This window comes from Esox lucius, chromosome 22 (assembly GCF_011004845.1).
Source record: "Esox lucius isolate fEsoLuc1 chromosome 22, fEsoLuc1.pri, whole genome shotgun sequence".
NCBI lineage: Eukaryota > Metazoa > Chordata > Actinopteri > Esociformes > Esocidae > Esox > Esox lucius.
The window spans coordinates 18,418,194-18,445,135 of NC_047590.1; the positions used below are offsets into that span (position 1 = coordinate 18,418,194).

Genomic DNA, 26,942 nt, shown 5'->3' on the forward strand with positions numbered 1-26,942 from the left:
AAAATGGGGTACTAACGCGAGAAGTCGAGTTTTCTGAGTATAGGGAATGTCGAGCCAATCAGCAAACGAAAGAAATATCGACACTTATTTTGACAAATCACAAACTGGAAAAGTCGCCTATTGGCTAAATGTAATATTATAACCGTTGGTTGACAAATAGTGATGTAAAAATGAAAGAAGAAAAGACCAATGGGCAACTTGAAGACATCTCGCGGTATCAACATTTTAAGCGAACTAAGGAAGGAAAACATACAAATGTTTGCTAACTAGCTATTTTATTTTATTCGATTTTATAGGTCATTTCATGTCCAATTTAAATATATATATATTTTTGTTGATCAGCACACTCATTGACACGATTTAGCAAATTTATATTACAGATTCATTTCTACTTAACTATATGCACAGGTTAAAAATCAGCAGTGTTCTTATTGCCCGTGACTTTCAAAGGTTGAGCTCTTGCCTTTACTACCACCATGAAAGGGCTGTACTACAAATTGGGTGAAAATGCTGCAGAGGCTAAATTTGTCATCCAGGAAACGGTGAGTGCCCGGCATAGTATTAATCTAGCATAACAACTGTGTATGCAAGGATGGCTCGGGATGTCTGATTCACTGATTGCCTTGTCAACATTCAACAGAATGTTTCCAGTGCCCAGGGTAACCACCAAGTCAAAGTGCAAGTAAAGGCATGTGCCCTTAGTCCACTGGATATACAAGTAAGTCTGATGTGTGTTATGCTCAATCTTTAAAGTATACACTCAGTGGCCACTGTATTAAGCGCACCGACTCGTTTATGCAAATACCCAAACAGCAAATCACGTGGCTCCAACTCTATATAAAACATGCAGACATGGTCAATAGGTTTAAACCTGGTTATTGTCTGATCCAACATTAGTGTGGAGGAGATGGACAATTTAAGCGTCTTTGGCTGTGGTATTATTGTTGGTGCCAGACATGGTTTCACCTTCTCAGAACCAGCTGACCTCCTGGCATTTTCACACACTACTTTCTTTAGAGTTCACAGAGAATGCTCAAGGGCATCTGTGACTGCACAATGTGTTAAACATTGAAGCGTATGGGCTACAGCAACAAAAGACCATGCTGGGTTCTGATCCTGTCAGTTAAGAAGAGGAAGATGAGGCTCAATAGGGCACATCATCAACAAAATTGGACGACTGAAAATTGGGAAAACATCTCCTGGTCTGAAAATTTTCATTTCTGATTCCTGCTACATGCGATCAGAAATTGGGGTAAACCAGTTTTATCCATGGATCCGTCCTGCCTTGTCAACAGTGCAGGCTGCTGGAGGTGTAATGGTGTAGGGAATGTTTTCTTGGCACATATTAGGCCACTTAGTACCAACTGAGCATCATTGGAATGCCACAGTGTAACTAAGCATTGGTGCTGCCCATGTGCATCCATTTGTACTCAGTCAATCCATTTTCAAATGGTTACTTTCAGCAGGACACAGCGCCATGTCATAAAAGCATGCATAATCTCAAGATGGCTCCACAAACATGACAGGGACTTCGGTTTATTTCATTGGCCTGCTCAGTCCCAAGATTTCAATTCAGAAGCACTTTTTGGATGAAGTGGAACAGGAGGTTTGCAGCATAAAGGTTTGGCTGAAAACTTTGCAGGGACTGAGTGATTCTGTTGAGTCAGAATGGACTAAAATCCATAGATAGTTTCCAGCACCTTGTGGAATATCAAATGTTTGCTCGAAGCAAAAAAAGATCCTACCTGATAGTTGGTACAGTAGGTGGCCACTGTGTAGTTGCGTGATGGGCAATACTTTTGCTGTTCTCGATATGCTGCTGAAAATTACTTGTCTATTCTCAGACCAAAGTATGTGTTGCTCTTAGTCTGGGTTGATATAAGGCCTACTTTACTCCCACAGGTATACATTATGTAGTTAGAAACTTCTTACATTCTCTTGCCCAATCTCCTCTGGTTAGCTTGATGAGGACCTAAAGTTTCAACGGGACCTGGTGCCAGTAGGGAGGGAGGTTGCTGGGATTGTTCTCCAAGGTAAGATCACTATCTTCTTCACGGAACGTAGGACTTTAATTGACTGTTTACAGTGACATGATTTATCTTTGACTCATTCTTTTACATCACAAGAACCTGGCATTTTAACTGGAGTGTGTAGACTTTTTATATCCAGTGTACCTCGTAGTCTTTACATGAATTAACTGTTATATTTTTGAAGAAATGGAAATCTCTCAATTTCCAATGTTTATCTTCTTTTTTCAGTTGGGCCTAAGGTGACATTTTTCCAACCTGATGATGAAGTTGTAGGTAAATGTAACTGGTGGGATGTGAGTCTGCTGCATAGGTATAAAGCTACAAAAATGCCCCTATTGTGATGGTTTTAACGTTTCCTGCTGCCATGTTCCCTAAATCCTTTGACCTTTTCCCTTTGTTATCTATGGATACGGCCCAGCTGTATTTACTGACCCGCAGGTCATCTGATCATGCAGACATTGATGTGGCCCAAAATTGTCATGTACTCTTATAAACTTCACACAACAGTATCTTCCTAGGTTCCGACCCTACCAAGGATGATTTTAGGCTGGCTATCTGTAAAAGCAGTTTTTGACAACTGCTGATGTGAAAAGGGCTTTATATTTATATAACATTTGATTGATTGATATTACCAAGACAGATTTTTCTATGCTTTAATTCCATCTATTCTCAATGACAGGAATTCTGCCCATGGATACAGAAATGTCTGGTTTATGTGATACCATCATCATCGATGAACATAATCTTGGTATGTTGCCCACATCCCAAATCCAAAAATGACACGGGAGTGCATCTGTAACATCATGATCATCACTTCGTGATATGTTGGAACAAATTATGTCACGGTTTCCATTCAGCAATAAATTGCTGCTTTTTGTGTTTGCTGACCAGTGCAAAAGCCAGAGAAGTTGAGCTGGGTGGAGGCAGCTGGGACGATTCGGGATGGACTGCGGGCATACACAGCTCTCCATACCCTGGCCCGCATGGCAGCCGGGCACACACTGCTAGTGTTAGATGGAGCCAGTGTAGGTATCTCCCTAAAACAGGCCCTTATCTGAGCATTTAATTTGGGGATTACAGCAGTTTTTGGACATCACAAAGAGATGACTGTAAAAGCATGTTGATGGTAACAGATGCATTCTCTTAAAGAAAATGATGCCAAAAACCCCTCTTGTGGCTTTTTTAAAATGCTTTTCAGCCCTTTGGTGTGCTGGCCATCCAGCTGGCCCACCACCATGGGGTTAAAGTACTGGCGTCTGCCTTGTCCCCTGAGGACCAGAAGTTCCTGGAGCAGCTGCGGCCTAGTGTCGGTAAGAACGGATATGGGGGTACAAGTATGTGTGTATATGAATGTAGCATTTGCAGGCTGATGGATCTTCGCATCGGCCATTATTAGGAAACCAAATGCAACCATTTTGAAACGGGTGCAAATGTCAGCAGCTGCTTCACAAGTATGCAGAAGCACTGGTTTGAAGCCGTCTCACTGCTTTTTCAGCAAAAACTCTTCTTTCACCACTTTCCTGTCCAGATTTACGTAAAATCCTTTAAATTATTTTTAAAAAGTTATGAAATTTGGTACATAGGTTCATCAAAAAGATTTGCCTCATTTAAGGTCATGATGAATTGTCTGAAACATTTTGTCAGAGATCCAGCATTTACATACTCATACTTGGTCATTTACTGATACCCCGTTTTATATCCTTCTACTTTCTTTTTTTATTATCGGGAAGAAAATGAGACCGATAAAAACATTATTTCCCTATACTGGTGCCGCACCAAATACTATGGGTGTTTTGCCAAACCTGATGGTCAGTTGTCTGGAGCATGTGAGGTTTTCACCTTGCTTGGAAGACAAAGAAAGTGACTTCTGAAAATATTTATTTATTGTTGAAACATTGTTTGGTGTGCAGCCTTTATTAAGGTTTTCCCTTATCCTGTGTCTAGCCAGAGTTGTAGGCATTTGGGATGCCAAGGTTGACCTGGTGGATTCATGTCTAGAAGAGACGGGAGGTCTAGGAGTCGACATTGTCATCGACTCTGGAGGTAAGAACCCAATAAAGGACCGGAGGTGGATGTTGTTAGCCATAATACCAGACAGCGTTATCTCACACAAATACTGTGAAATTCATCTTCTGATGATTGTTTAAACACAAAACAGTAAAGGTTGGTGACCGGAATAATAAGAATCTGATTCACTGTTGTGCCCCTATTTTGAACCTTTTGCACAGTCTTAAGTTGTGTCATTCAGAAAAGAGCCTGGGTTGATTGTCTTTATTTCTCCAGTGAGACTGCATGAGGAGCAAGAGGACCAGTGTCTTCTGCCCTACAAACATGACATCATCACCCTGCTAGGGGTTGGAGGTCACTGGGTTACAACTGAAAATAACCTACAGGTAAACCGCGCTCAAGTATTCCTTCCATCCCCATCCGGTTCGATGATTAATGTTTATTCAATTATAGGTGTGTGATGAAGTTGCCAGTTGGAATATAATGGGTCAAATATGAAAAAATATAGACCTGGAACGCTGGCAAGGTTATTTTGGGAGGAGTGAAGCAATTCTGGGCCAGATCATGTTTCCTGTAATGATATTTATCCACGTCTTATCATTGACCTTCAGTCGGATTTCCCAGAGTTTGTACACATCTTTTGTTTGGGCATCTGGCCTTCCATCTCTTCTTCAGCTGGATCCTCCTGATAGCCATAGCCTCTTCCTGAAGGCAGCCTCTCTGTCCTTCCTCAACGACGAGATATGGGGGGCATCCAGCGCCCACCAGGGAAGGTACCTCCGTATCCTTTACCCAAGCGGTTCACAGGTTGTGGCATGAATATCGTTTCAGTTGAAATGTTTTTTCAAAATATATTCTGGGGCATAGGATAGACAGTGGAGAGAAATATATTTTCAATGTGGATATTAACAGTACTGTTTAGCCGCTGTTGTGCTGTCAAACAATTGAGTTTGCCTACCTTTGTAATGAAGAATATGAACATTTTAAAAGGTGGTAAACTAAGAATGTGGCTACATTTACTGTCAATAGTGTAACACTTTAAGTATGTCAGAGCAAACTGGAAAAAATAATCTCCAAACTATTAATTCCTGAGATGTAACAATAACATCTCCCATGAGGGATTGAGCAGAGAATCACTATTATGGGACCTTACATGATTCTTTTCAGACATCCTGAAGGATATAATGGATAAGCTTTCCACTGGAACCTTTAGGTACAGCAGAAACTGTGTGTGTGTGTCCACAGTGCAAGTATAGTGCTTATGTATGAGCACGGTTTAACTGTAAATGTGTTCTTTGAGCGTAGCTTAGTTTGTGTTTTCTGGTTGATAGTGTTGACTATACCCTCTCCCTTTATTCAGACCCCAGCTACAGGACCCTGTGCCATTGTATGAAGCCACCGTCTCCATGGAGATGGTGCAAAAGAAACAAGTCAGGAAGAGGTTGGTGATTCAACTCTGAAGCGGACAGACCAACACACCATTCCAAACGTATTCGAAGAAGGGCAGGCTCAAAAATACTGCCTCAAATTATTTTTCTTTTAAGTTTGATTCCTATGTATTTGTGGCCAGTGATTCCTGTGTAATGTAAATAAGTGTGACATGTCCATTTTTGTCAAATTAAACAGATCTACTACTGTTCGTTGCACTTGAGTGTAATTCGATTCAGCACATGAAACGCATGTCTTTTTTAAATAAAAAGTTGAGCGATTTAATCCTCAAACATGCAGCATTTTGTATTGCTTTTAAAAAACCGATCCAGTCAAACAAAATGTGAAACAACAAGGACGTGTTCAGTATGGCAAACTGTAGCAAACCGTCTTGCAGTAGACAACCACCAAACAGCAGTGTTGCTCCTTCTGTTCGATTCCTTACTGAACATGACCTAAATTGATTTCTACATAAATTGCAACTTTAAATTCAGTACTAAATTACTACATTTGCGGTGGGGAAACGGTAATGTCCTGTTCCTGGATGGGTCAGCGGATTGGAAACAGATGGCATTGTCCGCTTGTACACTTCCAGAGGGTATCAGTGGTGTTGAGAGACAGCCCTTTGCTGACCCTGACTGGGATAGGACAGAGTTAACAAATGTCTGTGTTGAGGTCATTCACCAATCAGTGACGGTACCCCCTCGGTAGGCCACTTCCATTCCACTGATAGAGAAAACAGACATTGACGTCTCATAGGAGCGTAGCATCTTGGGATAAACAGTTATGGCACTTCATACAGGAAAGGTTTGGTATTCTGTACCGTGTACATGGCAAAATTTGTTTTTAAGTCTCTGCAGCACTTCCAGGTTAAAACCCAGAATCCCTTGCTCCTCTCCTTGTAGATGTTCTACCACAGCTAGCTGCTCTGTCAAAGACGCGTCCGCATTCTCTGTCAGTTGGGATATCTAAAAAATTTTTAAAAAAGAATTACTGATTTTTCAAACAAGTTAATTCAAACACTGACATATTTCACCCAGCACAAACCTGAATAAGCTTGCTTATCACTCTAGATCTGTAGGTCTAAGTATATCACTGTAGGTCTTAGTATATGTTAAAATGTAATCTTATGTAAAATAGCTTAAAATAGCTGGACCCAAATAAAATGGGAAGTTCCAGATATAACTATAGGCATTATGTACAACACCCAACTATGGTACGTTTATACTTTCCTGTCTTCTGCATTTCCACTCTGTTCTTGGTGTGTCTGTCTTCATTACTGTCTTTGTCCTTCACTCCTAAGTTAATTTCTGTATTCTCTGTTTCTAAATACTCTGCATGTCTTTGACCTTAATCTGTTCTCTTTCTGTCTTCATGGGTGTTCTTTGTCCTTCTCTGGTCTTGTATTCTTGTTCATGCTTAAAATCACCTTGAGGCATCAGGTAATCTGCACTGTACTGCAGATTAAAATTGATCAACATTTTTGTTCAAGAGGGTGGCATATATTTTGACATTTCTTTGGACCTCAAGTCCTTGGTCACACACAATTTTTCCAGACGGACCTAATCTCCTTGCTTTAAATCACTGAGTACTTATTCACGACACATTCTCTGTAAGCTTTTATGGTTTAGGCCTTTTTCTTTGTTGGATTTTGCTTAAATATTCAAGTATTTTCTTTTCTACGGTACCTTATCCAGAGCTCTGGCATTGTCGTCTATGAGGTTGTGACAAATCCGTAAGGCTGCTTCAACACACCACTCTTCTCTGTCCTGGCTCACCACCGCCCCCTGGAGGACACTCTTCCACAGATGGCTGAAAGACATTCACAGATTCTAGTCTGAAGACACATGGACTGGTACATCCCTATTTGGGCAACTAAATTAATAATATACCTGTGATGCTTGAAACAATTTGTCTCCAGAGCATAGTTCAACAGCCATATGCTGCATATCTAAAAGATACACTGGTTTTATGGAATTGTTTTTAGAAATGTGATTGTGATTGGTTGAAACTAAATTTCAATGTACACTACCGTTCAAAAGTTTGGGGTCACATAGAAATGTCTATGTTTTTCATGAAAACATGAAATTAGTTTGAATAGGAAATACGGCAAAATTAATAGGAAATATAGTAATTGACAAGGTAAGAAATAATGTTTTTTAATTGAAATAATTGTCCTTCAAACTTAGTTTTTGTCAAGGAATCCTCCATTTGCAGCAATTACAGCTTTGCAGACCTTTGTCATTTTGTTGAATTGTTGAGGTAATCTGAAGAGACTGTCACCCCATGCTTCCTGAAATACCTCCCACAAGTTGAAATAGCTTGATGAGTACTTCTCTACGGTCAAGCTGCTCCCACTACAGCTAAATAGGGTTGAGAGCCGGTGACTGTGCTGGTCACTCCATTATAGACAGAAAACCAGCTGACTGCATCTTCCCTAAATAGCATTCTCCATAGTTTGGAGCTGTGCTTTGGGTGATTGTCCTGTTGTAGGACGAAACTGGCTCTAATCAAGCGCCATCCACAGGGTATGGCTTGGCATTGCAAAATGAAGTGATAGCCTTCCTTCTTCAAGATCCCTTTTCCCCTTCACAAATCTCCCACTTTACCACTACCAAAGCACCCCCAGACCATCACATTGCATTTACCATGATTGACAGATGGCATCAAGCACAACGTTCTCAGGAACGTTCTTTGTGATCCAAACACCTCAAATTTGTATTTGTCTATCACTTTTTTCCAAACGTCCTCCATCCAGTGTCTGTTCTTTTGCCCATTTTAGTATTTTTTTTATTGGTTGTTCTAAAATTGCTTTTTCTTTGCAACCCTGCCTAGAAGGCCAGCATTCCGAAGTCGACGCTGAGACTGTTGTTTTGCGGGTACTATTTAATGAAGCTGCCAGTTGAAGATCTGTGAGGCGTGTGTTTCTCAAACTAGACAATAATTAATTTGTCCTCTTTCTCATTTGTGCACCGGGGCCTCCAACTCTTTGTATTCTGGTTAGAACCAGTTTGCGCTGTTCGGTGAAGAGAGTAGTACACAGCATTGTACGAGATCTTCAGTTTCTTGGCAATTTCTCACACAGAATAGCCTTAATTTCCCAGAACAAGGATAGACTGACGGGTTTCAGAAGTTCCCTGTTTCTGGTTATTTTGAGCCTGTCATCAAACCCACAATTGCCCACAACTCCTGATACTCAACTAGTCCAAAGGCCAGTTTTATTGCTTCTTTAATCAACCCAAGTTTTCAGCTGTGCTAACATAAAATGGATTTCTAATTATCAATTAGCCTTTTAAAATTATACATTTAGATTAACAAACACTCAGTGCCATTGGAACACAGGACTGAAGGTTGCTGATAATGGGCCTCTGTAAGATTATGTAAATATTCCATTAAATATCAGCTATTTCCAGCTACAATAGTCATGTACAACATTAACAATGTCTACACTGTATTTCTACTTTTCTATCAAAAAAAAGGAAATATCTAAGTGACCCCAAACTTTTCAACAGTAGTCTATGTTGTTGATGAATGATAAGTTCTTGCATTCATACATGAGTTGTTGAAAAACATTTCTAGCCTCATCTCAGCTGTTTAGCCAAACAGTGACGGGTGTTAATTATTTTTATCACAAAAAACATTCTTAGTTATAAAGCTAAAAGGGTTGTTCTTACTATTGTTCTAGCTTGAGTGAGAGCAACCTGAGTGCAGTCATCAGTCTCCAGGAGGGCCCGTCCAAACTTAGGGTCAGATTTCTGTTTTACAGAGAGACAGAGCAACTGAACTGATGCAACTCTGAACACGGGCGTCTGTCTGAGACGAGGAAAATTTGATGCTGCAAACACTTACTCTAAAAAGTCATTGTTCTTTAGGAAAAGTAGTTTCTGCGCCAGCTGGTTTCTGTCTGTTGTACTGATGCATTGCCAGAGGACACCTGGAAAATACATCAACAACCCAAATTATAAAAGCCAGTTTCCGGATGCAGCTTACACCTAGTCTAGGACAAAAAAAATAAATCAAAAGTAGACCTCCATTTAAGCTCATTTGTTTTTAGTCCTACACTATGCTTAGTCTGTCTGTGAAACTGGCCCTGAGAGAATTATCTTGCTTGGATACTGCAACAAAATCAGCTTAAAGAGACAGTTTATGGACGGTTATTTAATTTATCAAATAATCTTATAGTGCCAGCTGTAACTTTTGCATACATTAGATTAGATTCAACTTTATTGTCATTAAATATGTATAAGTTCAGTATACCGAAATACAGTTAGCATCTAACCAGAAGTGCAAATGTATGCCAAGGGCATGCAGATCTTCAGTTCAGACTGGAGCCATGAACATGTAATCTTTCCTAACCAGAAAACAAACTTACCCCATTAAGTCTTTCTTACCTTGGTCTACATAAACAACACTGTGAGGGTTTCCGGTAGCAACAAAACCATACTCCAGCAGGAGACGTTGGTTGTCATGGGGACCGTAACAGATGAAAGCCTGCTGGAATCGATTGCAGCCCTGGACGCTACCTATCTCATAGCTTCCTTGGCTGAAGCCCGCCTCTACCTGAGAACACAGTACATTTTGACACATATCCTGACCTTCCATGTGAACTGTGAGAAGCCAGTTCTGATCTGACGGTAGCCTTGATTTACTAATTAGCCTGGGATCCAAATGGAATAATATTTTATTCAACTACGGTTTAACTTCTAAAACCTAGAAGGGTTTAGTTTGGATTCCAGGCTAATATTGACTGACATTGTCGGTGGACTGCTGTCACCTGTACGGCTGGACAGTGGTTGAGCAGGTCCAGGTATGGGGCTAAAGCATACACATTTCTCTCCATAGACAAATAAGGGCTGGGCGGGTGCTCCATATACACAGTGCGTGTGTTGACACTGCACCAGGCCCAGCGAAGCGCATCATACGTGAACACGCCATCCACAGGTTGGCTAAAGAGGGGCTGGAGGGAGCTGAAGAATCCCAACGAAGAGGTTTGCAGCTCCTGAACCTTGGCTCTCTGCTCCAGGGCTTTGTCCCTCATGTTCCCCGGCAACACTTCGATGACCTCATCAGAGAAGTAAGCCGGGCATGTGTATTTTTGGGGCAGGACGTCAATGTAGGGCTTCCATTCAGCAAGTTGCCCAAAATGTCTCTCAGAGATGAGAAAGGTACAAAGAGCAAGTAGAGGAGCAATAGGTGGTTTCCATCTGGAAGAGTTTTCAATAAAACATGTCAACACATTTTTATATCTATATTTTTAATTTATTAAAACCTGATTAACCTCAAACTTTGCTCAGCAACCACATATGTTAGACTGTAAATCCTCAAACGTGAGATAAAAGATGTTGAATTACATTTTGTTCTTAAATCAAAGTAGTAGTTCATTATTTTTAAGCAGCTTAACAAAGAGCTTCAAACTTCAACTTCCATCAAACGGTGAAACTAGACTTAACAGCTTTTGCATCATTGCACAGTGTTTCATAACTGAGTACATGTAACAAATAGCTACCGAAAAGCCATCACCTTTTCATGTATTCACCAATGTAACTCCTTAGAACAGTAGAGGTGGTTAAAAGGCATTTCTCAGGTAAGGAAATCAGCAAAGCACCAGCCTGAAAAAAAATCAGAACAACATTTAAAACACACGACCACCAACATTTTATTTTTGTGAAAGAATACCTGATATTCTCATTACCTTGATAGGCTCTAATGTCATCAGTCCACGTCCTGTGTCTAAAGAAAAATAAATGACAGTGATTGGTCATAAAATGTATAAAGGAAAGACCACCCTTTTCGGTGAACTATGATAGTTGTTTTGCATCTATATGGGATCTCTACCGGAGAAGTGTGCTGGTACTAAGAGTTTGGAGCTGAAGCCTCGCTGTTGCAGCCATCTTCTTAGCGCCACAAATTGTGGTTCATGGGATAGTGTCACTGGAGAGGTAACAAAAAACACAATTTGGCAACTGAGGTTTTAAATAGATTTCTTTCATACACTTATTTTGTTGATAGAGCATGGGAAATAGATGAAAAGGTTTCCATTAAAACAGCAGTGGAAAGGATTTGAACCATGCTGCAGCAGTACATGTGCATCGGAAGCATTACATTAGAAAAATAATGAGATTTAGACTAATGATATGCACCTGACTGAACAACTGTATCTCTGAACTCCAGTTTCCTCCTCTTCTTCCTTGCCCTTCTTCCATTTTTCTTCCTCATGATGTTGGTCTGCCTGGCAAATTAGGTCCATAGACATTGGTATTAAGTGGCAAAAATACTCCCTTCCTTGATGTTAATCATAATGGCACACCTGACTCTACAACTGTAATGGTTAGAATTTTAATCATGTGGTATTGATGCTTCCGGAAGCTAATCTGAATCCAATATATATCTAACTAACTAGGAATACCTGTACATTTATCTGTATTAGGATTGGTGGACATCTAGAACTGAAAGTAGATATTTCGCTCAGACACATCCAGATTATTGCAGTTCAAAAATAGTTTTGATCCCCTAAGCCCTAATTCTATACACTATTCCTCTGGGCAATTTCATTTGAAACTGAATGCAGTTTAATAGTAAACTGTCAAATTTAATCAACATGACTACACTCAAAACTCATTAGTAAGACTTGAAGGAGCTGAGGAGTATCCTTAGTTGTAGTTAGGGGGACAAGGAATGTTACTATGTCTATGACAACTGTCACTATCCCTAGAGTGTACCATAAATCTATTCCTCCATTTCCATGGAGACGGATAAGGTTCTAGACACGACCATCCTGAGACGTTGCTTTAAAACACAAGCTACCCCAAGAGCAGCTGTTAGATGGTGGGAATCAGCAGAGAGAGACAGAAACTAATACTGGCGAGAGCTGTGATTGTAACATCTGGAGACGTACTATGATTGCTGAATAAACATCAAAGAGGGGTTGTGAGGTCTGCAGTTAGATATTGAACTCCATAGCGAATTGATAATCACTCTCCCTCGCTCTAGGGCTGAAGGTTTAGAGGCTGTCTTGCGATAAGAGTATAATTGTGGGGTTCAAATGATGACATGCGCCCCCACTGCTGAACATAATCTCATGGTGCTTCTACCCCCCTTTAGATAGCCACACCATTCCACTCTCCCTATTCATCACAAACCTGGGAGGAAAACTAAACCCTGCTCTGCACCATTCACAAGTATTCAAAATTATTCTGAATTAAAAGATAAATCTATTTATTCGTACATTTACTCAGCGATACATATTTATATATCTATTAAGATGTAAGTGTTATATTTTTTCCACACTAAGTTAATGTAATAAAGAAATCGTTTTGTAATGTAAGTAAGTTTAAAATATGAGTGTTCATATGCACGCTCACCTCACCGATCCTCACTCAGCAGCAAAACGGATACAGTTTGTATTTCCGGGGCTGCGCAGCCTCTCTGCGCACGGTTGATTGGCTGTGACGATAACAGGTGAACAACTGATGTGCTGAACCGTGTCAGTATTGCTCTTCACAATTCAACAACATAACTAGAGGATACACAGCACTGTAAAGTAAGTAGCTATTGCTAAGTACATCAAATCAGAATAAATATACAATCCACCGAGTAGTCAGTTAAATTAACGTACTTTTGGTGACCACATTTAAATGCGGAACAACAATCTTACTAGGCCGTTGCGGCTGAAGTAACAACAGGAAACTTTATGAACTCATTTCGCTTTTAATGGAATTGTTTTTCGTAGAATATGACCGGGTCAAATTAAGCACTGCCAACATCTCGTCGTGTATGGGGAGCAATATCAGATCTCAACAACGATTGGAGAAGTATTCAACAGGACCTGTACAGTAAACATTATGATATTCACACAGAATGTCAGAAATAGGGTTAATAGTTCAACTTGACAGCAAGTAGACATGGTTGAATTTATGACAGAAAAAATGCTTATTTGTTTATTTTGTAGATATTTGGGGTTTTAATGTTAGCTTTTTGGTTGCCAAAAAACGAGGGCGTTTTTAGACGTGCGTTGCGTTGACCAAAATAAACGACGAATGCGTTTCCTAAGTTGGGAAACTCACTATCTATAACGCATACCCTGGTGACGGGGCAGCCTGCACTCTATGTCAGTCAGACCAACCTTTAAACATACAAGCTGTAGTAGATTAAAATAATGAGTATTATTAGGATGCAAGTAAAAATACTTGGAACATGGGAACTGGCTGGGATGTACTATTTTCTTTCCTGTTTCTTGAATGTTACTGTCTATTACAAGTAACTGTAATGGTTATGTCATAGGTTGAGCAATAATAATAACAAGGTCACACCAGTGTTGGAGGATGTGCCCCCACAGTTCCTATGAAACCATACATCATATCACGCACTCTTATCTTGCTCTATCTCGCAAGCCAACTGCTCCTGTTTTTTGGATTGCTTCTTTGGGTCGCCCACGGCAGGGCAAGCTATCTCTGTTTTAGTATTGGGCCTTTGGGCACTAGTCGCCCATCGACTGTATACAACTCAAATTGATCTCTTGCTGTTAACTCAAATGGAACTCATGCTGCGATGAAAGCCCAGTTTACCTGATCGCCTTCTCTGTGCCACCAGCCTTGCTCCGTAAACGGTGCGTGGAGATGCATCACCGTTATGCTACGTATGCTTGGCTGCTCCCATTGTGGAGCTCAACTAGTAGTGGAAGACTCATGACCTGTGCTCCATCTGCCTTCGAGTCGGTGACTGGCGTGTGGCGCCTATCTGACTGCTGTACTAGTTGCACCGTCCTACCTTTAATAGTGAGGGCAGCTTGCTTGGCTGAGGTTGTTGAGCAACTTGGTTTTCTTCCCGATAAATTGCCTGCTTCCGGGGTTGTTTGCCAGGATTTCTACGGCCACCAAGAGGAGTAGCAACCACCAAGCTTGTGGCACACCACTGGTAAAAAAAGTCCAAAACCAAGAGCCTGTCTGGGAAATTCAACCAGCGCCTTAACAAGGAGGATGACAACATAACCAGTGTGGCAACAATTGTGGCCGAGCCATTCAGCGTTAATGCTAAGAATGAGTCAGAGGAGTCTTTATAGGGCTCTGTAAACACTGAGCCACATTACATGCGGCCTTACGAGCACCTTTAGCTAGTTTAGAACTCAATGACCCTCAGCCTGTGTTGCCAACCAGTTCTTAAGAACACCTACGCCGTTTAGAATGCCACACCACACCTGAAGCTTCCGAGACGCTGGGCAGGCCTGTGTGCTTTAGCAAGGATAGTTACTTACTGGCTCGAAAAACATTAGTACTGTTCCTCCTTCCAAAAGTTTTAATATGTCAGTGTTACAACTTAGAATACTTTTGTTACGTAAAATGATTCATCATTTATAAAATGCATTCAGGATATATAAACACATTTTTCTTTTCATAGGTTTTCTCATTTATAAAAATGAATTAAAAAAATAAGTCAAAGCATTTGGCATGGCTGGTCAGGGATTGTTTGTGAAAGTTGTCAGTGCCCACGTTTTGACCTCTGTAGCCGGGAACTTTGGACAGACCACAGTGCCCCTGAGTTCCATTGACGTCGAAACGGGTAAATAATTTAGCTTTCATTTGAGCTCGTAGTTATCTTTCACTGCCTTCTTCAATTGCGTGACACGCACACGTTTTTAAATGTTTAATTAAAAAAACAACACCAGACAGCCACGTGTCACATCACTGCTCAACTCTTGAATGGTCAACAGCGCGGGAAAGGTGGTTTTGTGCGTGTACCAGATTACGAAACAACTGGAGGATGTGGAGTTTATCATGCGATTATATTTAACTATCTAAAACTTTTTTGTGGTGGCCCGATCAGGACATTGACTTCCTAGTTTGATTAGTCCCGACTTGACTTTTTTTACAGGCCCGGGTCCATCGGGCCATCATTATTTTCGAGCCCTGAGTACTCATGCTGGCACAGACCAAGATGCTCCAGCCGGAGCATGCAGATCCCGAGCTCTGCTACCTGAACGATATATCTCTCCAGGTATTTAGTTTCATGAACAGAGACCTCTTTGCCAGATCTGGCTTGCCTAAGATCCCATGTCTGATGATTGCTGGAAGTCACTGAAATCTCCCACTTGTTCCTGGGCAGGCATTTGGCCCCATGGCTGAAAAGACCTTTGAATGAAGGAAAAATTAATCAGGTTTTGCCCCTGGGGAACCCACTGCCTAGACATTACAATCCACCTGATCTTTCCTTGTTCAAAAGAAAGACTGAGGTTTCCGTCCAGTTCTAGATCTGTGTTTCTGAAGGTACTCCCCTTTCACATGTTGTAGATGGACAACATTTTTCAGACCATAACTCCAGGGGAATGCTTCACATCGCAGAATTTTTCCTGTATCTAAAGATCAGAGGTTTTATCAGGTTCACCTTCCAAGGCCAGGCATACAGTTGTGCTCAAAAGTTTGCATACCCTTGGAGAATTGGTAATATATGTACCATTTGTTAAGAAAACATGAATGAGCAGGCAAAACACATTTATTTTATTTCTTATGGGATTCACATTCAACTGTAGGTCATAACATAATAGCACAATCATAAAACAAAACATGACAACAAAGAAAAAAATTAAGTGTGGCTAGATAATATTAAGGTCAGGAGACTGTAATGGCCACTACAGAACCTTCACCTTTTTCTGTTGTAACCACTGGAGGGTCAACTTGGCCTTGTGCTTAGGGTCATTATCTTGGTGGGAAGTCCAAGAGCGTCCCATGCACATCTTTCGTGCATATTAATGCATATTGTCTGCCAGTATTTTCTGATAACATCATCTTGCAATACATTTTCACAAGATTTCCTGTGCCTTTAGAGCTCTCACACCCCCAGAACATCAGTGAGCCACCACCATGCTTCACAGTGGGGATGGTATTCTGTTCTCTATAGGCCTTGTTGACCCCTCTCCAAATCTAGTGCTTCTGGTTGTGACCATAAAGCTCTATTTTGGTCTTGTCTTTGTTGTGGCATTGGGGCAGTAAAGGCTTCTTTCTGGCATCTCAACCATGCAGCTCATTTTTGTAGTATTGTTGTATTTGTGCTCCTTGAAACAACCACACTGTCTTTTTCCAGAGCAGCCTGTAGTGATCATATGATAGTGATCATTTATTATCACACATTTGTTTGGATATCTTTTTCCATCATCATAAAGTTCCATTAGCTTGTTATGCAGGTCTTTTGACAGTTCCTTTCTGCTCCCCATGGCACAGTATTTAGCCTGATCAGTGCATCCACATGAGAACTAACAAACTCATTGACTATTTATACACAGACACTAATTGTAATTTAAAAAGCCACAGGTGTGGGAAATTCACCTTTAATTGCCATTTTCACCTGTATGTGTCACCTTGTGTGTCTTTAATAAGGCCAAACATTCAAGGATATGTAAACTTTTGATCAGTTATCATTATGATATAAAAAGGAGCCAAACCACTATGTGATGATAAGTGGCTTCATACGATCAATATTATTATTTTATTAGAATTTTTTTGCATGATCAGTCATATTTTCAATATTTATTTCTGCCAGGGCATACAAACTTATGAGCACAATTTTACTCGATCACATTACTGCCCTTTGGCCACTCCCTTAATGTGTGTGAGTACAGCCCTCCTCTTCCCCCACCACCTGGGGATCTTCCTCGACGAGCGTGCACCAAAGAGCACGACAATTCATATTTCAGCACCGGCCTTCTCTGTGAACAGCGAACGGAGCAACTTTGCGCCAATCCAAAACATCCCATTTTTTGGGGGCGGGACTCTGAACTCCCACACCATGAGGGCGCGTATAAACCCCAGCGTGTGGAAACCATTGTTTTCCTTCTGCAGCAATTTCAGTCTAATGCGTTAGGCTGCTGCGCACGCTTGGGTTAACATCATCAGGCCTGCTATCGCTGAGGCTGTTGCAAGTATGGATAAACCCCCTCGACTTGAATCCCAAGCGGGACAGGTTGTAGGCATGCCATTCTGCTCGGCAGCCGTGCAGGAAGAAGTCCTACCTCACTTAGGGTGTTCTTTTCAGGTCCTTTCCGCCATGGCGGGAGGTGGTGACAACCAGTGCCTCACTGGGGGCCAGTAGGGCACAACAGGACTGTGTGTGGCGAGTCCCCAATACAGTTTAATAAGTAACATGCATAAAATGCATGACACAAACTAGTGTACTAGAATAACATGTTGCTAAGTCAAGAAAGGTTCTGTCATTTTCTTCCAGAGTCTTTGCCTGATAATCTTACCTCTTATACACTTTTCATTTCAGCTATGACAAAAGTTGCACTCGTGACTGGTTCCAATAAGGGTATTGGATTAGCAATTGTGCAGTCGCTTTGCAAGCAGTATGGCGGTGATGTTTACCTCAGTTCCCGAGATGTTGGCCGTGGCACAGCGGCTGTGGAGAAACTGCAATCAGAAGGGCTGAAACCCTTCTTCCGTCAGCTTGACATCACTGACCCAGAAAGTGTGCGTGCGGCCCGAGACTTCTTTAAAGAGAAATATGGTGGAGTTGATGTGCTCATTAACAATGCTGGGATGGCCTTTAAAGGTATGGACGTGAGTCTATTGAATGTACCAGAAGCTTTTGTAATTGGCCATATGATGCCCCTTTTTAGCAGACCGACAAATGTTAGTTTTTTTCCTTTACAGTTGCTGATACTACACCCTTTGGAACCCAAGCTAAGGTGACCCTCAAAACAAACTTTTTTGCCACAAGAGACATGTGCAATGAGTTTCTCCCAATCATCAAACCAGGGGGTAAGTCTGCCGAAACAAGCCAACGGACACATGGTATTACCGCTGATGGTGTGTGGTCGACTCACTCACGACCACACACCATCATTGTGTTTTAGCATTTCAGGACAGCGGTGTGTTGCGACTGGTCGCAATGTCTTGCGTGGCCGTGCACATTACAGGAACCAGACTTTTTCCCGGGCCTTGAAATCCCACGACCACGTTTCTCTCTTACTTTGTTCTTCTCTCTGTCACATTGTGATTTTGATGCGCCACCTGACTTTTTGTTTTACTGTTGGTCTCCTCTCTGTCTGTCTTCAGGGAGGGTGGTGAACGTGTCAAGCATAATGAGCTCCATAGCACTGAACCGCTGCTCCCCTGAACTCCAGGCCCGCTTCCGTAGCAGTGACATTACAGAGGAGGAGCTGGTGGGGCTGATGGAGAGGTTTGTCAAGGAGGCGCAGGATGGGGTGCACTCCAAAGGAGGCTGGCCCGACACAGCCTATGGGATATCCAAAACGGGCGTCACCGTGCTCTCAAGGATCCATGCCCGCAAGCTGAGGCAGGAGAGACCAGCCGATCAAATCCTCCTGAACGCTTGCTGCCCCGGCTGGGTTCGGACGGACATGGCCGGACCGAAAGCCACCAAGTCACCAGAAGAGGGCGCCATCACCCCTGTCTACCTGGCTCTGCTTCCAGCAGGGGCAGAGGAGCCTCACGGGCAGTTTGTGTCTGACAAGATGGTCCAACCATGGTGATGAGTAGGTCATGGGTAGTGTGTTCTGCAGTGGTATTCAGAGTTTGACAGTTCGGTTCTCTCAGAATGGGGATGCTATTCACTCTAAACATTATTCTGCATGCTATTTACTCTGTTGACAGACAGTACCAAAGGAACATTTTCAAATTTGGTATTACAAAAACAATCTAATCTCTGTAATTGTATTTTTAAATACATTTTACAATCCATATAGTTATGTATCATGACTACAGATTGGCTTATTCCTGTAGAAAATCCTGTACATTTAGTCGTAATGTCATGTCATTTAATCACTTTTTGATTTTCACCCCTGTTTGTCTTATTGTGGACTAATAAAGATTCAGCTTGTGGAATTATCCCTGCCATTTCCTGGTCAGTGTACAAACTCATCCTACCAACTAAAGTAGTGTGAAATATATAATCATTAGCCACTTTATTAGCTACACCACCCTGTTTGTTGATAGAATGCTCTTACAGACAAACATGATGCACCATTGGGTTGCATAGGAAGCAGACAGACAGACAGACAGGCAGTGAGGCCTACAGTTAGTGCTAGAATGGGAAAAACAAATGACTATGTGACCTAGGCTCGTCTATTTTGCTATCTCAAATGGCTGCCCTCACAGGCTTTTCATACTCAACAGTATCTAGGGTTTACCAAGACACATGGTGTGACAAAACCGCTCTAGTCATTGGCAGTCCTGTGGGTGAAAACAGCTTGTTGCTGAGAGAGGCTCGAAGGAGAATGTCAAGATTGGTGCCAATGGGCTATGAACAGGCTGAGTAATAATAGTAATGGAACAGTACGCAGATCAGCATCTTAGGACTTGTTCCTTGTCACAGATGGTCTGTCGCAGCCGACAACCACTACAGGTTTTACTCTTATGAGCTAAAAGCACTTGAAGAGGCTACAGTGAACAATTCAAGAGTGAAATATACACTCACCTAAAGGATTATTAGGAACACCTGTTCAATTTCTCATTAATGCAATTATCTAATCAACCAATCACACGGCAGTTGCTTCAATGCATTTAGGGGTGTGGTCCTGGTCAAGACAATCTCCTGAACTCCAAACTGAATGTCAGAATGGGAAAGAAAGGTGATTTAAGCAATTTTGAGTGTGGCATGGTTGTTGGTGCCAGATGGACCGGTCTGAGTATTTCATAATCTGCCCAGTTACTGGGATTTTCACGCACAACCATTTCTAGGGTTTACAAAGAATGGTGTGAAAAGGGAAAAACATCCAGTATGCGGCAGTTCTGTGGGCGAAAATGCCTTGTTGATGCTAGAGGTCAGAGCAGAATGGGCCGACTGATTCAAGCTGATAGAAGAGCAACTTTGACTGAAATAACCACTTGTTACAACCGAGGTATGCAGCAAAGCATTTGTGAAGCCACAACACGCACAACCTTGAGGCGGATGGGCTACAACAGCAGAAGACCCCACCGGGTACCACTCGTCTCCATTACAAATAGGAAAATGAGGCTACAATTTGCACAAGCTCACCAAAATTGGACAGTTGAAGACTGGAAGAATGTTGCCTGGTTTCTGTTGAGACATTCAGATGGTAGAGTCAGAATTTGGCGTAAACAGAATGAGAACATGGATCCATCATGCCTTGTTACCACTGTGCAGGCTTGTGGTGGTGGTGTAATGGTGTGGGGGATGTTTTCTTGGCACACTTTAGGCCCCTTAGTGCCAATTGGGCATCGTTTAAATGCCACGGCCTACCTGAGCATTGTTTCTGACCATGTCCATCCCTTTATGACCACCATGTACCCATCCTCTGATGGCTACTTCCAGCAGGATAATGCACCATGTCACAAAGCTCGAATCATTTCAAATTGGTTTCTTGAACATGACAATGAGTTCACTGTACTGAAATGGCCCCCACAGTCACCAGATCTCAACCCAATAGAGCATCTTTGGGATGTGGTGGAACGGGAGCTTCGTGCCCTGGATGTGCATCCCACAAATCTCCATCAATTGCAAGATGCTATCCTATCAATATGGGCCAACATTTCTAAAGAATGCTTTCAGCACCTTGTTGAATCAATGCCACGTAGAATTAAGGCATTTCTGAAGGCGAAAGGGGGTCAAACACAGTATTAGTATGGTGCTCCTAATAATCCTTTAGGTGAGTGTATTACCTGGTGCCAAAGGTACTGGTTGATGGTGGTGGTTTCATGGGATGGGGATGGATGGCATACTTTTGGTTCATTAATCAATTGAGCAATGTTTGAACACCTTAGTTTATCTAAAACAAATCTGGCCTAGTACATTCCTGTAGGGAATACTCTGGTTTTTCCTCAAAGAGACGCAACAAAATGAAGGCGTCGGAAGATGATACCTGCAAGGCTGCTTTCTGGCCTTCCACCTTCAAGGTCAGCCACCCACATTCCTTCAAAGCTTCCCCTCTTTTACATTCAAAGTGTTCTCCTGAGAAAGAAATCTTGGTTATAGTGGTAACCATTAAACCAGTGTCCAATAAGCAGAGGACTTGAATCCCTCCCATAAGCACTTGTATGACTGGGCTAGGGCATGTTTATATAGTCTATATAGCCCACCTCCCGTAGTTTGGCTCCTTATGGGGAAAGAGTTTGCCTGTTGCTCCTGAACTTGATTAGCTATGCCCTCGGCTGTTTAGCCACACTAGTATCATATCTTGGTTCCTGCTTTTGGTAACCTGGGCGTTTGCCTGCCTGCCCACAAAGCACTCAAAGTACCTGTGATAAGTAATCTAGTTTTACTTCCTTTGTCCTGATTGCGTCCTGAAACTCTAGCAAAATAATATTTTCTTGAGTAGATGCATTAGTAGGGGTAATAACACAACATTCAACTAGTTACAAATTAACTCAACATAGGTGTTGGTCGACAATATCATCAAAGCATATAAATATTCCCACAAGCTTTCCCCCTCCCTCTGCTTCCTATTATAGAAGCATCTCTGGGCTTGTGTCTGAGACTGGGCCTGCCCATTAGCATCTTTAAATACATCTACTACCCTCTTAGGATCCTTCCTAATGACTACTGTTGGGTTTTATTTCTTGCTTATCTTGCCCCTAGATGATCATAGACATAATTGGCAGCTTCATCATCTCTGTAGTGTTTTGAGCTTAGAACATTTTGCAGTTAATCAATCTCACCATAGAACGAAGCATAACTTTTGTGTCCAAAAAAACATCACAAAAATTCTCTGTTGCCATGTTTTTTACCTCAACCATTCTACCACTTCACCTGGAGCTGTAGATGGAGGTCTAGGTAAAGCTGCAGATGTAGGATTTGATGGGTCAGAAGAGTCAGTTCATCATTGTCACTCCTAACCTTGTCCGCCTTAGTCTTTTCCAGTCAACCTTCTCCTTGAGGTTTTTGATTTCCTCCAGTGCTACCATCAACACGACAATGAGGGAAAAAGCGAGTAGTGAAACAAAACTGTCCAAAAGCACTTGCTGGTTTTGGTACTGGGTCCGGCACATCTGCTTCCTGATGGCATTCTTCTCTTCAGCCTATGTCACTGTTTTATAACTACTGTTTTACTTGCACTACAGACCTGACCTGCTACTGGTAACCCTGTTGGCATAGAGATTGTTCTCATGTCTTCCGCATTTATAGATGCACAGACCAGTGTTATTTTTGTACGAAATAATTGCTATCTACTGTATATTTGGGATGCACAGGCCCAGCTAAACACCAGACAAAAGAGATTTATTTGTGCCATTTAACCTTTTGGGTAAGCAGGGACATGGCTACAAACATCTACCCTGTTACAATAGCTACATGTTAATTAGGTTATTCTAGCAGGATAATGCATTGTCACAAAATACATATCTCTGAATGGTTCCAGAAACATGAAAGTGAGTTCAGTTCGTCTGCACAGTCTTCAGACCTTAAATGAGAAATGTTTAAGTTCAGCCCTCCAGTGTCTAAAAGAAGAATAACAGAAACAATGTATTTACAACTCTAGATAGCCTTAGCAGCTAACAGATACCTTTGATCCAGAGAATTTGAAACATGCCCAATTGGATACTGATGTTGGGTGAATATGCTGGCCATGTTTCAGCATTCAGGAATTGTGTACAGATCATTGTGACATGAGGCAGGGTGTAATTCTACTGAAACATCAGGTGATGGCGTAAACATATAATTGCATACAATTTGAGAGATGTGTTTTTTTTGTGTACAGAAAATGTCTGGGATCATTCATTTCAACTAAGAAACATAGGATCAAACACTTGTTATATTTGTCAAGTGAGGTTTTGGTAAATATAAACAATTTAATTTCTTCACTTGTGATTATACAGTACATTCAGAAAGTATTCAAACCCCTTTGTTTTCCCCCTTTTTGTGAAATATTTGCTAATTTATATATTAAAAACAATTCACTTGTGAAATATCACTTTTATACAAATATTCAGATTCATTCACTCTACATTATTGAGGCACATTTGGCAGCAATTACAGCCTTGAGTCTTCTTGGATATGTTGTAGAGCAGGGCTGCCTAAACCTGGTCCTGGAGACCTACTGTCCTGTAGGTTTTCCCGTCAACCCCATTTGTGACTAGCCCGATTAAGCTTTTCAGTCAGCTAATTATTAGAATCAGGTGTGCCAAATTAGAGTTGGAGCAAAAAGGATGGTAGATCTCCAGAAACAGGGTTGGACAGCCCTGTTGTAGAGCATGAACCAACAGGATGGTAGATCTCCAGAAACAGGGTTGGACAGCCCTGTTGTAGAGCATGAACCAACAGGATGGTAGATCTCCAGAAACAGGGTTGGACAACCCTGTTGTAGAGCATGAACCAACAGGATGGTAGATCTCCAGAAACAGGGTTGGACAGCCCTGTTGTAGAGCATGAACCAACAGGATGGTAGATCTCCAGAAACAGGGTTGGACAGCCCTGTTGTAGAGCATGAACCTGCCGGAGGAATTCCTCAGTATTTGTGGAGAGCAACTAACACTTGAATCGCACATCTGGTCTCGATGAAGGAAACATCAAAATCTTTAAAGTACATTGTGTAATTCGTCGAGAACAAAATGACGTCAACAGTCAACGGAAACCAAAATCACCAACTGATTGAGGGCTGGATTCAAACTCACACGGAAAATCTAAGTGAATAATTGAAATCACAGGCTGTTCCAACTTGCATGAATTTCATCACGGCAACTCCTAATGTGACTCAGTAGCGTGTATGGCCCCCACATGCCTGTATGCACTCCCGACAACATCTGGGCATGCTCCTGATGAACGTGAGGGCCAGTCAATAGCATCATTGCCTTTGTCATCCAGGAACTGCCAACTCACTGTGGTCACATGAGGCTGGGCATTGTCCTGAACCAGGAGGAACCCAGGGCCCACTGCACCAGTGTAAGGTCAGACGATGAGTCTGAGAATTTCATCCTGGTACCTAACAGCAGTCAGGGTACCATTGGCTAGCACGTGGGGGTCTGGGCGACCCTCTAAAGCAGGGGTGTCCAAACAGTTCCACGGAGGGCCGAGTGTCTGCAGGTTTTTGGTTTTTCTTATAAATTGGTTCCTAGTTCACACCTAAACAATCAGGTGAGGGTAGAAACTAATCAATTAGTAACCTAATTAGTCAATCAAGTACAAGGTGAGAGCAAAAACCTGCAGACACTCTGCCCTCCGTGGAACTGTTTGGACACACCTGCTCCAAAGGATATGCCTCACTGACCCACCGCCAAACCAGTCATGCTGGATAATGTTGCAGGCAGCATAACGTTCACCATGGTATCTCCAGACTCTTTCACGTCTGTCACATGTGCTCAGTGTGAACCTGCTCTCATCTGTGAAGAGAACGAGGCACCAATGGCGGACCTGCCAATTCTGGTGTTCTCTGGCGAATGCCAATCGAGCTGCACAGTGCTGGGCTGTGAGCACAGGTCCCACTAGAGGAGGTCAGGCCCTCATGCCACCCTCATGGAGTCTGTTTCTCACAGTTCAGAAACACACACACCAGTAGCCCGCTGGAGGTCATTTTGCAGGGCTCTGGCAGTGTTCCTCCTGTTCCTCTTTGCACAAAGGAGCAGATACCGGTCTTGCTGCTGGGTTCAAGCCTTTTTATAGCCCTGTCCAGCTCTCCTACAGCCCATTTCTGGGTATCTCCTCCATGCTCTAGAGACTGTACTTGGAGACACAGCAAGTCTTCTTGTGACGGCGTGTATGGGTGTGCCTGTTCAACCTGAATGGGCTGCAGGTACCGCCTCCTACTACCAGTAGGACACTAGCAAAACACAAAATTAGAGTAGAATCACTCAGGAAGTACAAGAGAGAGAGCAATTGTCTGTCGCCACCAACTGCAAAACCATTCAATTTTTGGGGGTTGTCTTAGCTGTTGCCTCTGTTGTCTCTGCGCCTGTTAATTTCATTTGCACCAAAACAGGTGACATTGATTCACACTCACATATGGTTCTTAATTGAACAGATTGAGATCCCTGAAGTTTAATTGACTTAGTGTTATACTGTGATGATTACGTGTTCCCTTTATTATTTTAGCAGTTTATCTTGGATAAGTATTAAATTCAGAAAGCTTTTGTTTTCTAAATAGTTATCGCTCCTGTGTTTGAGCAGGTTCCTAACTAAAACATATACAGTTTCTCACAAAAGTGAGTATACCCCTCACATTTTTGCAAATATTTGATTATATCTTTTCATGTGACAACACTGAAGAAATTACACTTTGTTACAATGTAAAGTAGTAAGTGTACAGCTTGTAAAACAGTTTAAATTTAATAACTCAACACGCAGCCATTAATGCCTAAATCACTGGCAACCAAAGTGAGTACACCCCTAAGTGAAAATGTCCAAATTGGGCCCAAAAAAGTGTGAGTAGCATTGCAAAACTTGCACACTTGATTGGGTTTAATAATGATCCGCAATGGCATAAAACGGGTGGGCATGCATATCCAGATCAGTAACCAGAACTAATGTTCCATTTGCTCAAGTTGTCCTTAGCAAAAACAAAAATGTATTTATATTAGCCTATCCAAATAAAATATAGTTTTGTAATCTACTATGAATGCATCTTTGCCAGAACAATCCTACAGTGTATTGGGCTAAAGTATTTGAAAAGCAAACAGTTTATGATACTGTGTGGGTAATCTCAGATTTAAATGACAGTTTCAAATTTTGTAATGGATTGCTTTCAGAAACTAACCTACCCAACCCTGTTGATCTAAAGAATACCTATCCTACATCTTTGTTTTATTACAAAATTAGTTGGAAACCCAAATAAACCTGGGTAAAAAGTATCTACCCTAGGGAAAAAAAGATGCTTTAAATTCCAAAATATTTAATGTGTTAGCAGTTTTTTTTCAAATGCGCAGTTTGATGCGTGTTATAGTGCAATACAGGGTTCATGTTAAGCACTCACTTCTTGTAAAAACTAAAAGTTTAATAAAAATAGCATAATGTCAATTGAGACCTGGATATCAGGCAGCAGAGTAGAGCTTAACAATCCATGGCTGCGCCAAGTACTGCATGTCAGGGCACGTACATATACTACAATCGAGAGACTTGAAAAAGGCCACACCTGTTGCAGCTGTGAGAAATTATTTTCTGAAAGTACTATGTACTGTAGATCACAGCTATTACATTCACTTGTGCTTTAAGACACCACAAACCCAAGTTAACTCACTTGACCATGATCAAAGGGCCAAATATCTGTTTACGCTGGAAAATAGGTCACCAAATATTTATTTACCAGGAGGGAACTGGTCAAAAGAGGGGAAGGGTGTCACTTCATCTCCCGTACATAATAAGCGGTGTGTGCATTGGCCACAACTGAAAAGCTCTCAGACCCAAAATAAACATGCATATCATAACTGAGAAAGTCAAACCTAACTCACTAACATGATAACTATTCAAGCCATTCGCAACATAGATGTTTCAGTGACTCCAATGAACACAACTCATGAATCAGATTAAGCAACTGAGAACCAATCTGTGCGCATGTGTGTGAGCGTCAGGGTGCACGCAGTGTAT

At 41.7% G+C, this 26,942-nt stretch overlaps 3 protein-coding genes across 6 annotated transcripts; 2 read left to right on the plus strand and 1 right to left on the minus strand.

Moving 5' to 3' along the window:
- The first annotated feature begins 212 nt into the window (after nt 1-212).
- Nucleotides 213-5,764, plus strand: cryzl1 (crystallin, zeta (quinone reductase)-like 1). Its single transcript, XM_010886028.4, has 12 exons — nt 213-542; nt 641-718; nt 1,961-2,033; nt 2,259-2,303; nt 2,710-2,778; nt 2,922-3,055; nt 3,229-3,340; nt 3,975-4,073; nt 4,314-4,423; nt 4,713-4,818; nt 5,205-5,250; nt 5,398-5,764. The coding sequence occupies exons 1-12, from the start codon at nt 477-479 to the stop codon at nt 5,495-5,497; spliced, it is 1,038 nt and encodes a 345-aa protein (XP_010884330.2). The 5' UTR covers nt 213-476; the 3' UTR covers nt 5,498-5,764.
- Nucleotides 5,715-14,582, minus strand: setd4 (SET domain containing 4). 4 transcript variants are annotated; one of them, XM_020042499.2, is made up of 12 exons: nt 14,232-14,582; nt 12,832-12,908; nt 11,606-11,694; nt 11,301-11,396; nt 11,158-11,195; nt 10,986-11,074; nt 10,240-10,669; nt 9,857-10,025; nt 9,315-9,399; nt 9,140-9,220; nt 7,154-7,277; nt 5,809-6,433 (listed from the first exon to the last, which is right to left on the minus strand). In XM_020042499.2, the coding sequence occupies exons 1-12, from the start codon at nt 14,448-14,450 to the stop codon at nt 6,260-6,262; spliced, it is 1,671 nt and encodes a 556-aa protein (XP_019898058.2). In that variant the 5' UTR covers nt 14,451-14,582; the 3' UTR covers nt 5,809-6,259. The 4 variants fall into 4 exon arrangements, with proteins under 4 accessions (XP_010884332.2, XP_019898060.2, XP_019898058.2 ...); XM_020042500.2 differs by having other exon boundaries at nt 14,030-14,291; XM_010886030.3 differs by lacking the exon at nt 14,232-14,582 and having other exon boundaries at nt 5,715-6,433; nt 11,606-11,690; nt 12,827-12,908.
- On the plus strand, nt 12,910-19,301 carry cbr1 (carbonyl reductase 1). The gene is made up of 4 exons (XM_010886029.4): nt 12,910-13,005; nt 17,721-18,002; nt 18,104-18,211; nt 18,509-19,301. The coding sequence occupies exons 2-4, from the start codon at nt 17,723-17,725 to the stop codon at nt 18,943-18,945; spliced, it is 825 nt and encodes a 274-aa protein (XP_010884331.1). The 5' UTR covers nt 12,910-13,005; nt 17,721-17,722; the 3' UTR covers nt 18,946-19,301.
- Nucleotides 19,302-26,942: the final 7,641 nt, after the last annotated feature.